This window comes from Monodelphis domestica, chromosome 1 (assembly GCF_027887165.1).
Source record: "Monodelphis domestica isolate mMonDom1 chromosome 1, mMonDom1.pri, whole genome shotgun sequence".
NCBI lineage: Eukaryota > Metazoa > Chordata > Mammalia > Didelphimorphia > Didelphidae > Monodelphis > Monodelphis domestica.
The window spans coordinates 350387447-350401471 of record NC_077227.1 but is presented as its reverse complement, the minus strand read 5'-3'; the positions used below and the strand labels follow the sequence as shown (position 1 = coordinate 350401471).

Below are 14025 nucleotides of genomic sequence, written 5' to 3'. Positions count from 1 at the left end.
CATCCTACCCAAACTTATTTATCTATTTAGTGCCATACCCATTGAACTACCAAAATACTTCTTCACTGATTTAGAAAAAAACATAACAAAGTTCATTTGGAAGAACAAAAGATCAAGGATATCCAGGGAAATAATGAAAAAAAACACATATGATGGGGGCCTTGCAGTCCCAGACCTCAAACTATATTACAAAGCAGCAGTCATCAAAACAATTTGGTACTGGCTAAGAAACAGAAAGGAAGATCAGTGGAATAGACTGGGGGAAAACGACCTCAGCAAGACAGTATACGATAAACCCAAAGATCCCAGCTTTTGGGACAAAAATCCACTATTCGATAAAAACTGCTGGGAAAATTGGAAGACAGTGTGGGAGAGACTAGGAATAGATCAACACCTCACACCCTACACCAAGATAAATTCAAAATGGGTGAGTGACTTAAACATAAAGAAGGAAACCATAAGTAAATTGGGTAAACACAGAATAGTATACATGTCAGACCTTTGGGAGGGGAAAGGCTTTAAAACCAAGCAAGATATAGAAAGAATCACAAAATGTAAAATAAATAATTTTGACTACATCAAACTAAAAAGCTTCTGTACAAACAAAACCAATATAACTAAAATCAGAAGGGAAACAACAAATTGGGAAAAAATCTTCATAGAAACCTCTGACAAAGGTTTAATTACTCATATTTATAATGAGCTAAATCAATTGTACAAAAAATCAAGCCATTCTCCAATTGATAAATGGGCAAGGGAAATGGATAGGCAGTTCTCAGATAAAGAAATCAAAACTATTAACAAGCACATGAAGAAGTGTTCTAAATCTCTTATAATCAGAGAGATGCAAATCAAAACAACTCTGAGGTATCACCTCACACCTAGCAGATTGGCTAACATAACAGCAAAGGAAAGTAATGAATGCTGGAGGGGATGTGGCAAAGTAGGGACATTAATTCATTGCTGGTGGAGTTGTGAACTGATCCAACCATTCTGGAGGGCAATTTGGAACTATGCCCAAAGGGCGACAAAAGAATATCTACCCTTTGACCCAGCCATAGCACTGCTGGGTCTGTACCCCAAAGAGATAATGGACACAAAGACTTGTACAAAAATATTCATAGCTGCGCTCTTTGTGGTGGCCCAAAACTGGAAAACGAGGGGATGCCCATCAATTGGGGAATGGCTGAACAAACTGTGGTATATGTTGGTGATGGAATACTATTGTGCTAAAAGGAATAATAAAGTGGAGAAGTTCCATGGAGACTGGAACAACCTCCAGGAAGTGATGCAGAGCGAGAGGAGCAGAACCAGGAGAACATTGTACACAGAGACTAATACACTGTGGTATAATCGAACGTAATGGACTTCTCCATTAGGGGCGGTGTAATGTCCCTGAACAACTTTCAGGGATCCAGGAGAAAAAAAACACCATTCATAAGCAAAGGATAAACTATGGGAGTGGAAACACCGAGAAAAAGCAACTGCCTGAATACAGAGGTTGAGGGGACATGACAGAGGATAGACTTTAAATGAACACTCTAATGCAAATACTATCAACAAAGCAATGGGTTCAAATCAAGAAAACATCTAATGCCCAGTGGACTTACGCGTCGGCTATGGGGGGTGGGGGGGAGGAAAAGAAAATGATCTATGTCTTTAACGAATAATGCTTGGAAATGATCAAATAAAATATATTAAAAAAAAAAAAAAGAAAAAACTGTTACTTTGTGAAAATCATTGGCTTGTACTCACAGTGGTTAAGTTAAAAAGGAAATGGATCTCATTTTTTTGGTTAAAATATTTTTCTTTTAACTTTTTTGATTTTGCAGTAATATAAGTTTAAAATATATTTACTATAATATCAATGCATACCCAAAAAGCTTGAGACTATAAAAATGATGCCATTGATTGTTTAAAATAATTATGGGACTTTGCTTAATGATTCTGTCTGATTCCAGGACAAGAGGATACAAAAGAGCCATTGCACAGTGCCAAAGAAGCACAAAACTAAACTGCATAATGCCAATCCAGCATAAGGTCAAAGAGACCAACTAATCCCGATGGATTTTATGAAAATTTTGAGCCATGACAAGAGGAACTGAACTTGTTTGGGGTTCAAGGTTGCAGCTATTTAACATGTGTTAAAGGCAGGTCTTCCTTGTCCCACATTCTACCAAGTATCTCAAATTTGGCTCCTATAATCTAGTCCCTTTTCTGTCTTTCATAGTGTGGCAAACTTTCTATAGTCCTGGCTACTGACTGGGTAAATGCATAATTGCTTCAATCATTTTAATTGGGCCCTGATCCAAGGACCTATTGTAGATTTATTTTTCCTTTACTTAGAATTTTTACTCATAAGATTTTAATAGTCTATATTTCATCCAGAAATTATCTTTTTTATTTGGATTTTTAAAATATTTTTTATTTCTCTTGACAATTGATTCATACACCTCATAATTCAGCCATGCATCCCTAAGTGATCCCTGTGTTTTTCAATCACCCTCTTTGGGGGGAGAGGGGGTATGTATAATTATTATTATTTTAAAGTGCAAAGTTTAAATTCCTTTTGAGAGTAATTTTAGGTTAAGAAACATGGTACCTCTCTGAATCCAGAAAGTGAATTGTTTGGAGAAGGCACCATGAAGATGTCTACACAGACCACATGCTGCAACAGAAGATCCAGAGTGAACTTTGGGATGTGGTGATTTGAACTGTGTGGGGTTGAATGCATTTGTTTTGTATGTATACTCTTACGCCGAAGGGGACTGCCCCCTAACTGACTTTTTGTCAATGTGCCTAGCAATTATTGGTTTTGTTCTCTTTTCCTCTTATCCTCAAATTATTGTAATTTCATAGCTGGTATGTTTACAAGACCCACTGGAGAGACTAGTCTTCCATGGGTCTCAGGGGGAAATGTATAAATGGAAATTTTGAACCTTAGACTACATTCCCCAGAAGTCCTTGATATTTCCCAGAATTCCCTATAATCTCTCCTGCGTCTCCACGTTGGTGAGAGCATGATTGGTATTTAACTGGTAGTATCCTCTTTATTCCTTGATTTCTAATGGTTCTTAATAAACCTCATAAAATATAATATTTTTATTATTAGAGATATGTTTAATTTTTACAAGGGTTACCTTATCTAAAGCAGTAGGAAAGGGAATGAAAGGCAGGTGAAGGCAATAGTTTTAAGTTGGGGAGGAAGGGAGCTTTAGGAGCTCACATTAGGACTTCAATCTTATAAATAAAGAAGGAAGCAAAGTGGGAAAAGTTATACTGGGCTTCAGGAAGGAATATGAGAAACAAATAAGAGAGGTAACATATACTTTTAGAGGGGAAGCTAGGTGGCTCAGCAGATTGAGAGCCAGACCTGGAGACAGGAGATCCCGGGTTCAAATCTGGATCCAGGCATTTCCTAGCTGTGTGACCTTGGGCAAGTCACTTAACCCCCACTGCCTAGCCCTTATCACTCTTTTGCCTTGAACTAATACTTAGTATTGGTTCTAAGAAAAGAAGATATAGCTTAAAACAAAACAAAAAATCCCAAGTACTTTAAGAATTCAGAGGAAGGAAGTTTTTACTCTGGTCTCTGGCTTCCCAGGACTTGTTGCCTGGCCTGGGCGCTCTTAGTTTGGCCTTGATAGCTGTACCATTGATTTCTAGAGAGCAGGAGTAAGCCAGTCACTCTCCTGGGAGGCAAGGGGGTCTTGATGGTGACATTTGGGGGTGACAAGGGCCTCTTCTCCTCAAGAGAAGTTGACCTAGGGAGCTATCACTGTTGGCTTTTTCTGAAGATCAGTGACAAGGAGGGGACAGGATAAAAGGGAGATCAGGAATCTAAGAGAACAGGGGGCCAAAGTTACCCCTTCTGTTAGAAAGCACATTTAGAGATGGATATTGGGACCAAGGAGATAAGTGAGTCAAACTCCACTCCTACCCCCAGTCAAGCAGCTCTGCTGGAAAACAGAATTGGTTGATTTGCAAGCCTGAAGACTGTCATAGACCTAGAATAGGTCACACTACCTGGGGATGGGCATGGTTCATACTTAAGCCATATCCCAGGCCTCACCTGTCTCTGAAGCTTTGCATTCTCCTCTTCACTTTCTGACTCTTCACTGCTCTCAGAAGTCTCCTCTGGTTTCTGGGTCATAGCTGCCTTTGCAGGCACCCCTAAATTTGGTTTGGAGGATGGAGTGACGGCTTTCCCTGTGGTTGGGGTGGTCTTGCCCACCCTCCCTGGTACTTCACTGAGATGATGAGGCATCTTCACTTCTTGTGCCTAGAACCATAAGGGGGAACCCATAGGTTCGAGAACCAGAAGGGACTTTTGGGACCACCTATGCATTTTTACAGATGCGAAAACTGAGGCCCTTGAGAAATTAAGTGACCTGTTCAAGCTCACACAGCTAATTAGTGGGAGCACCTTTGGGACATGAACTCAGTCCTTTGATTTAAATTCCACTTCATTTTCTCCTAAGCTATGAAAATGATAGTAGGAGAAATAAACAGTCATTTTACCAGAACCCTTGGAATGAAAACTCACCAGGTAACAAAACTTAAAAATGCTTCCCTTGGGGTTAATGTGGAATGAGGAGGAGAGAAACTTATTGGCATGCTGGGGTTTTCCACACTTGCCTTGCTCTCAGGGCTTTTCAGGGAGCTGTCCAGCTTTGAATGACTTCCTGGGTATATTTTCTAATCTCTGAGAACCTAAAGCTATTCCTTTTCCCCATGGACCTCATGGTAGCTTTTCAATAGAAGTTTCCACTCCAGTTCCACCTGAAGTTCATTATTACTTTTTCATTTTCATTACTTTCATTTTTTTATGACAGAAGATATTAAAAAAGCTGCTATCTCAAACTCAAAGGGCTATCCTTCAACCTCCTATCTGCAACATTAAAAGGAAAGAGGACGCCCCAGAACTCAGCTTTTGTCGATTTGGAAGTGTATCCTCCTTGACCAAAGTCTTATTTGATAATCAAGCTACATCTACACTAGTCCTACCCCCCAGAAAGCCTCACCTGTCCCTGGGATTGTGGGGCATCTTCATCACTCTCAGACTCGTCACTGCTCTCAGAAGTCTCTTCTGGATTCTTGTCTTTTGTGGTCAGAGGTTTAGTCACTAATCTCCCAGGAGATGGGGTGACCACTTTCTCCTGGGACACTTTGGTGGGAATTGAGGCAACAGAGTTCCCTCTCACTAGGGCAGAGTTTCCCTGGGGAGTTCTCAATGCCTGCTCCATCTGATCAAAGGAGATACAAAAAGAAAGAATAGCATGTTAGTGGTCCAGTGCAATGATCTAATTGGGGCAGGGAAAATATGCAAAAGTAGAGACCAGCCATGTATAGTACTACATTATCTACATCTAAACAAACCCTCCTGCCACTGTTCTAATTATCTACATTGGGCTCACTGAAATTCCATAGAAATCTCTCAGAATCCAACAACAGAGCTCCACTATAGCCTGCCTATAGAAGACTAGGGCATAAAAAAAAAAATCAAACAATTTCTCATTGTGATCATTTGATACACAATGACCTTATTAATTTAAAATGTAAGGGACTAGAAGTCACTTAGAATTAGATAGGTTTATAGTATCCAATGTTTTTATTATAAAGCAAAAGATCATATAGTTAGCAAATGAATATACCAACTGCTTTGGATTATTTGCCATTTTGAAGACTATTTAAATTGACTTATGCTTTTATTGTAGATCCACTAGCAACAAATTTAACAAAAGTTTTTGTTAAGTGTCTATACAGACTATCATCCTAGATGCTAGGAAAGGGGAATATTAAAAACAAGTAAGATATGGCCCAGCTGCTTAGGAGTTTATATGGCTGGGGGAGATAATAAAAGACACGTACTCCAATAGTCAACAGTCAAACATCTGTATGCTCCATCTGGATATTTTCCCCTTCCAAAAAACCAAACATTAAATAAAAAAATAAAGGTCATAATATAGCTTTAACATTTCCAAGGGAGCTTTATGTGATCTTATCATAGATAAAAGGAGGAGGCCAGATCCCTGCTTACATGTCTTATCTACCCTTCTAGACTATAACCCCAAAGAGGGCAAGTGGCTGTGTATACCCCAGAAGGCTGAGCACAGAATGGGTACTTAATATTTATTGAATAAACATATAAAACCCTGATTCCGTAGGTAGTTGAGGGGACTGGCTATTATCAATACCAGACTGCTGAGGCAAGAAGAGGGACTCAAGGAGAGGAAGGGGAATGTGGAAATCACCTCCATATCTGTTTCATCAGTTGAAGAGTCCTCGTCATTGCTGCTGTCGCTCTCTGTTTTCTTGTCTGGAGGCACTGGGGCTGGGACATGAGGAAGATATGAGACAGATGCCTGCCCCTCCCCCCTCATCAGAGCAGACCCTGTTCCCCCAGAGAAACTATCACAGAAGCCCTGGAGAGGCATGGGGGGGGGGGGGGGGGGGCTTGGGGAGGGGGAAGGGGCTAAATATGAATGACTATTCAGCTGCTCTATTCTTTACACACCATAGTATTTGCCCAGAGCTGTTTCTTCATATGCAAGAGTTCAACTGATTGAACTAAGTCTTAATTCTATGAACAGGATAGAGGCTGTGCCTCAGTCTACCAGGCATCTGGCTGTGTCAGGCATGGAGTCAAGAAGAACTGAGTTCAAATATGGCCTTAGGCGCTTCCTATGGGTATGACTCTGGGCAAGTCACTTCACTTCTGTTTGTCCCAGATTCCTCAACTGTAAAATGGGGATAACAGCATCTACTTCCCAAGGTTGTTAAGGTCAAATGAGATATTTGTATAGCACTTAGCACAGTGCTTGGCACGCAGTCTGTGCTATATAAATGCTTATTCCTCTTATTCATTTCTGTGCCTGTCTTCCTTATATGGTCTTGCATACAGGAAATGCTTAATGACTGAAGGAAGGGACCCAGAACAAGCTGTCACTTTCCTTAGCCAGCAATATCCCTACTCCTTCAGGGGTGGTAAGGTGTTAGACAGTACTACCCCATTCAACAGAAAAGGAAACTGAAGCAAATAGGGAAAACAGGATGGAGCAGGGTTTAATCTCAGAGTTCCCTTCTAACCTCTGAGGTCACTTAGTCCAACCTTGAACCCTATGCAGGAATTCCTTCTCCAGCATCTCTGACGGGCACTACCTCTTCCTCTACTGCCCCCAACCCTAGTATGGTTAAGGTGCTTAACTAATCCTTATTCCATTGGGTACATGATTTCCTCAAGGACTCTCGCTACTAAGCACATTATAAACCCAAAAGAAGGAACAAGATGCTTGTGGAAAGTATGTGGGAGAAAAAGAAAGACAACTCCTTCTACCCTGCCAAGGAAAAGATGTAATGGACACAGAAAAGATGATTCTTTCTGGTCCCTTCACTTCAAGAATGAGGGCACAAGCCAGCCTCCCCCTGAACCCAGGAATGTCTCAGCAACTCAAGAGGTGACAAGGAAAAAATCCTCTTACCAGTTTTGGGAACCAGCTTAACAACAGGGGAGGCGAACTTTTTCTCACTGTTTGTGGCCAAGCTATTGCTGGGGGACTGTGCTGCCTGCTTTCTGGGGGCTGCTGGGGATTTTTTGGACTGGGACTGCACTGACACAGTTGGGCCTGGCTTTCCAGAGGTGGTCTGTGCTTCGAGGGGGTCAGAGTGTGATGCAGAGGTCACCACGGCCTTACTGGTTCCTTTCTTATTCTTCGTCTACATAAGAAAGAGAAACAACCATAATCGCAGATAATACACAGGAGGAAGAAAAACCCAGGAAGTATCCTGGGTTTTTCTGCAACATTCATACTGATTACCAGGATGAAGGAATGTTTGGCCTGGAGAAGCAGGGACTTGTGGACACTGAGGAATGGGAGGAAGGATAGAGAAAATGACAGCACAGCTACTGTTTAATGTTTGAACCTGATGATGTTATGAGAAGAATGCCAAACGTGGGAGCCAGGGGACCTATAGTAGGTTAAGTTCTACCTCTAATTCGTTTTATGACTAAATAAATCTTTTTAAAAGATCCTTGCCTGACTTTCATTTTTTTCATCTATAAAATAGGGATGGTGATATATATACTACCTCCTTCATAGGGTTGTGGTGAAGGAGTCACACTGTTAAAGTGCTACATTCTATTTGGTCCCAGAAGTCTGAACAACAGGATCAGTTTTAGACTTAAAAGGCCCTTCCGGTCAACTAGTCGAACCCCTTCCATTTTACAGATGAGTAAACCAAAGCAGAAAGAGGCTAAGTGGCTTGTCCATAGTTACATAGCAAGAATCCAACCTTCCTGCCAAGATTTGCTTGAGATCTAGCAACACATGTCACCCTAGGAACATGGATAACCCTTTCCATCTTAGGTGGATACAAGCTTCTTGTCTTCCCCTGGACACAGAGTGAGAGTACCACTATCTGGTACAGTAATGAAAAGAGTTCTGATTGGAGCTCCTCCCTCATGTGGTGGCTGGATTACGTCCCCTGCATAGCTACAACCACCAGCCAATTTTTCAAGAGGGCATTTTCCTTCCTCCCCCATGTAGGATGTGCAACTATGCCTCCTCACACGTTTGTCCTCCTTGTCCATCTTCTGTACTGAGCTCAGTTCTCTGCTGTTATTAACTACTTCAGTGACCTTGGGAAAGTCACTTAAAACTTTCAGCCTCAGTTTCCTTATTTGTAAAATGAGGGGAGTTAGCCTAGATGGCCTCTAAGGTTGACTCTAAGTCTATGATCCTGAGTCTCAAATCACTCAATGACATTTATAGAGGGTGAATGAAGCTGAGGTATTGGTATCTGCATAGTTCTAGGGGAAACTCTGAACATGACCTTTCTCTCTCCACTGGCAACCTCCAGCCTTGGGGCTTCTAATGCCAGAGGTTCCCAGCAAAGAGGACCTCAGGGTTCTTAAGGCCAAGCTCCCACAAATCTCAGGCCCTTTGAAATTGTTAAGGTCCGGGATTTCACCCACCACCAAGGAAGACCGGGGACAATGTAATCAGGCAAAGAAAGGGCCGTTTATTGAACTAATGAGCATTAGTGGGAACTCAGCCAAAAGAGTTCCGAGTTTCCTCCTGAAGATTCAGTCTTAAATACTTTTCAGCATGGATAGCCCCCCTCCCTTCCTCCTTCCAGTCCGTTATCTGTTGCATGCCCTTGTTGAAAGTTGCCTGGTCTTTTTGCACCTGGGATCGAAGTTTATCTGTCTGTAGTTGGGACTTTGGACAGGTCCCAAAGTTTATCTGTCTGTAGCCTTGGATAGGTCCCAAAGTTTATCTGTCTGTAGCTGAGGCCTTGGCATTTTTCCTGGCTGAATTTCTCAAGGCTTGGGCAATTTTCAACTCAGATCTCCCTCATAATAAGCCCCTCATGCTTCTAGGGGCTTAATGAAGGTCTGTTAGTACCATGTAACACATGAGGATGTTCAGGGTTTGGTGAGGAGAGCTAGTTACTCTGGGAAAGGACTAGGAATAACAAAGGGGCCATGCCCAGGATACCCATATCTTTCTGCCTCAATAGCAAAGTGCTGGGGGGCTCGGTAGAAAAGTGATAAAATGACAAATTTAGGCATCCCTCGGTTCAAATACTATGCCAGAAGGTTTTTACTGAACTACTTTCTTACACTCCCAATTCACCCAAATTCTCTGTCAGTGGGGGGTATTCAAGACAGAGGACCCAAACTTTAGGCAAGAGCTAGATTTACTGCCCCCTAAAGCACTTTTCTATTCTAAGGTTTTGTAAATCTGATGCTAATGGCATGCCTGGACAACATTAGCCAGGACAGGGCCTCCTGAAATTCTCATCTGGATGCCTCCTGCCACTAGCCCAGGGTACAACTACTGCAACAAAGTAAATAGTTTCTAATTAGTTTCTCAGTCCTAAAACTGAGATCTGCCACATGACTGCCCTAGTTGCCTTCCTTATTCATAGATATGGACAGTACGATACAACAGAAAGAGCACTAGATTTGGCAATAGAGGACCTGGGTCTGAATCTCGGCTCTGCCACTTCTCTGGATGGCCCTGAACCTGAAATTCTTTGGATCTCAGTTTTATCTTCAATAAAAATGAGGCTAAGTTTCAAGGGTCCCTTCCAAGGTATAAATCTATGATCCTATAATCTATTGTCATGGCTCTGCTAAAAATCCTATTACTTATTAGGCAAAGTTCATATTTCTCAAGTTTGGTGCCTCTCTATCTTTCTAGTCTTATTTAATATTATTCCTTTCCACATTAAGCTATTTCAAAGAACTGGAGTATTTGCTTCCCTTAATATAGATCTATCCCACTTTCTTTGGTTTCTACTCAAATTGTTCCATAAAGCTAAGATGTCCTCCCTCATAATCTCTGCATTTAAAATCTTACCCATTCCTTCAAAATGCCACCCCCTACACTAAAGCCTTCTCTGCTATTCCCAGTTTGAAACATCCCTTCCTTTGTTAGACCTCAATGTACTTTGTACATCTCTCACGTTCTCCCTTTTTTAAATCCTTACTCCCTGTCTTAAAAACAGTTCCATGTATTGGTTCCAAGGCAAAAGAGCATAAAGGCTAGGTATTGGGGGTTAAATGACTTGTCCAGAGTCACACTGCTAGGAAGTGTTTGATTTGAACCCAGGACCTCCCGTTTCTAAGTCTGGTTCTCAATCCACTGAGACACCTTACCTGTCCCCGACTTTGCATATCTTTTACAGCACTCTATGCTGCATTAGTCATCATACATTATATAATACTAAATATCTGTGCATGTGTCATATCCTTGGTTAAACTATAATACTCCATAAGAGTAAGGACCAAGACTTAAGTTATCTCTCTCCAACAATACATGGCCATGTTATGTATACAGCAGGTATTTAATGATCATTAAATGAGGGAATGAAGACAATGGATTTTGATAATGGAAGCTTTACAAGAAAAGGTCTCTGGAAGGCCCGTATCCAGATCTCTTCCTTTCCCCTCAATGACATTTTATTTATTTTTAAAAAACCCTTACCTTCCCCATCATAGAATCAATACTGAGTACTGGTTCCAAGGCAGAAAAGCAGTAAGGGCTAGGCAATGGGGGTTAAGTGACTTGTCCAGGGTCATACAGATAGTAAGATTTGATCCCAGGACCTTCTGTCTCTAGGCTTGGCTCTCAATCTACTGAGCCACCTAGCTGCTCCTTTGGTGACATTTTATAAATGTCCTTGATAAGAAAATATAGGAGCTAGATAGCTAAAAGGCAGTAAAATATAGAGGAAAGAGAACTAATCTGAAAGTTGAGATTTAGGTTCTAGTGGTTATACCACTAAGTGTCTATGGGAGCCCTTAGAAGGAGGGGAAATCTACAAACTAAGGCATTCGAACTAATGTCTAAGACAAAGGTTCTGAAAGTGTGGTTGGTATAGGAACCCTTGGGGAGTCCCTGAGATACTTTCAGGGGGCCTTGGTGGTCAAAACTGTTTTAAAAACCATACTACAAAGGGGTAGCTAGGTGGTTTGATGAGTTAGGCCTAGAGACCGGAGGTCCTGGATTCAAATCTAGCCTCAAATACTTCCTAGCTGTGTGAATCTGTGCAAGCTGCCTAGCCCTTACTATTCTTCTGCCTTGGAACAATACTTAATATTGATTCTAAGACAGAAGGTAAGGATTTAAAAAAAATCATACTAATGTCTAATTCAGTAACTATTGATAGATATAATCCATATAAACAAAAACTCTTTGGAAGGTCCTCAATAATTTTAACATGGGCATCTAGGTGACACAGCAGATACAGAACTAGGCCAGGAGTCAGGAAGACCCAAGTTAAAATCTGGCTTCATGCACTTACTAGCTATGTGACCCTGGACAAGACACTTAACCATGTCTGTTTCAGTTTCCTCATCTATAAAAATGAGTTGAAAAAGGAAATGGCAAACTTCTACACAATCTTTTGCCAAGAAAAGCCCAAATGGGATCACAAAGAGTTGGACACAACTGAAATGCCTGAGCAACAATTTTAAAGAGTGTAAAGGGGACCCAAGACCAAAAAGTTTGAGAACCACTCTGTTCTAAGATTCTTCACTGCTCTAAGAGCTTATGATTTCTAAGTGTACAGAATAGAAAAACAGAGTGAAGACGAGATGGAGCAATGAAGGGACCACCAGGGAAGTGACACTTCCCATGCCTTCTTCTCCAGGCCCCAGGCACCTATCCTAATTCCAGGCTTTTATGGGACAGATTTCAGCACCCAAACATATCAATTAATGAGAAGCAGTCTTCTTGCTTACCTTAACATTCTCTTTAGGTTTTGACAGTGAATTCTTGCATTGGTTGTCCTTTATCACAGATACAGAGTTAGAGTACAACACTTTGGTAGCTGAAGCATGAGGAAGAAAGCCAGAATCAACTGTAGCTTGATTAAGTAAAAACTCACCCCATTTTGCTAGGGCAGGCATGCAGGAATAAAAGTGCATATTTATTATCTGGGGAGCAGTCTAGACATAGGGCTCAAGGGAGAAGAGAAATGCTGTCCATAGTCCAGCTTACTGGAGTTAATCAAGACTCAGGATGTTTTCCCATTAATAATAATGAACTCTGTATTAGGGCAAGTTTTATCTTTAACTCCAAGAAAATCCTAACTAGGTTCCAGATGAATTTTCCTTAGGCTTTCAGAAGGATGCCATCATGGGGGGAGCACACAAAAAGCTTGCTAGTGTTCAGAAGCAATGCAGCTCTCATCCATTCTCATGGTAACACCTCTTCTGGCTTCCTTTCTGGCTGGAAATTCCCAGCCCAGAATGCTTGGGATAGCCAAAATCCACCAAAGTATTATTAGAGCAAATTAAGAAGAGAGATTGTGGGGAGAGGCTCAGTCCACTTGCCGCAGAGGCCTTAGCTCAAAGGCACAATTTTCATTTGCTATAGATTCAATGAACATCAACCACCACCACTGGGAAATGTGGGCAGCCTGCCAGAGTTCTGGGGTGAGAAAAGGAGAGAAATAGGTTGGCAAATTAAGAGCCAGGGAACTAAAGATTTCATGTGGTTCCTGTTCTTCCTCATACCTACAAATTAGACTTACTTTTTACTGTTTTCCCCACTCTCTCTTGCTGTTCTTTCTCCTCCTCTGAGCTCTCAGAGCTGCTTGTAGGATCAGACACTCTGACCTTAAAGGGAATCTCTCCATCTGCTTCTTCTGCCTTGCGTTTCTTAGCGACTCCTGAAGTTCTGAAGGACAGATTTTGCAAGGGAAAACAGAAATGGTACAGCAAATGCAATTAAATGCAGGGACATGACATGACATGCCACTCAACATCCCATTCCTCAAGATCATGTTCCCCTGGTCAATAAGAATACTTTGTACCATGTTCTGAAGAACTGACTCATTTAAGATTCTTTGAAGAATTAAGGTGGAAGGGAACAAACAGTATCAGCACAGAGATCTAGACCTGGTGTTTAGCACTGTCACAAAGACCTAAGTGCTGATGTCCTCTCATTTCCTTCCTACCTTACATCTGTGAAGAAGCATTTGCACCCCCATTAGAAAGGGTTAGATGGACTGTTATTTACATTTTATGAACAAAGAAAAGTGAGGCTTGCATGTTCAGTCTCATAATTTATAACAGTATCAAGTCTTTTTTATTTCAGTGTTTAGTTTTTTTCTTGTTTGTTTTACTATACCACAAGTTGTCTCCATGTTTTCCCTCTCCATTTAGGCCCTTCCTTCTCATCTTCCTCATTAACTTTGCCTTTCTCTTAACCATCTCAGAGTCTATCTTATTGAGTCTTATGGTTAATTCAATTCAACAAATATTTATCAGGTATTTATTAAAAAAAATTTTTTTTTAAAGCACTGTGTATATACTTTGTGTATCAATCAATAAGCATTAATTCAGCACCTATTATGTACCAGGCACTGTGCCAAGTGCTGGGTACAGAAAGGCAAAAATAGTTCCTGCCCTCTAGGAGCTCATGCTCTAATGGGGAAGACAATAAGCAAACACACATGTACCAACAAGTTTTATACAAGATAAATGGGAAACAACAGAGGGAAGGTCCT

At 41.2% G+C, this 14025-nt stretch overlaps 1 protein-coding gene across 16 annotated transcripts in view; it reads right to left on the bottom strand.

The window, feature by feature from the left end:
• TCOF1 (treacle ribosome biogenesis factor 1) overlaps positions 1 to 14025 on the bottom strand; it is a 98176-nt gene that overhangs the window by 56092 nt on the left and 28059 nt on the right. For 15 of the 16 annotated variants that reach the window (XM_056811472.1, XM_056811460.1, XM_056811464.1 and 12 more), the window contains 6 exons: positions 13048 to 13193; positions 12254 to 12342; positions 7482 to 7716; positions 6255 to 6334; positions 5025 to 5246; positions 4073 to 4282 (listed from right to left, as the gene is read on the bottom strand). In XM_056811472.1, coding sequence (XP_056667450.1) covers positions 4073 to 4282; positions 5025 to 5246; positions 6255 to 6334; positions 7482 to 7716; positions 12254 to 12342; positions 13048 to 13193 — 982 coding nt within the window. Of the gene's footprint in view, positions 1 to 4072; positions 4283 to 5024; positions 5247 to 6254; positions 6335 to 7481; positions 7717 to 12253; positions 12343 to 13047; positions 13194 to 14025 lie in introns of those variants that run through there. The other variant, XM_056811474.1, reaches the window with a different exon arrangement.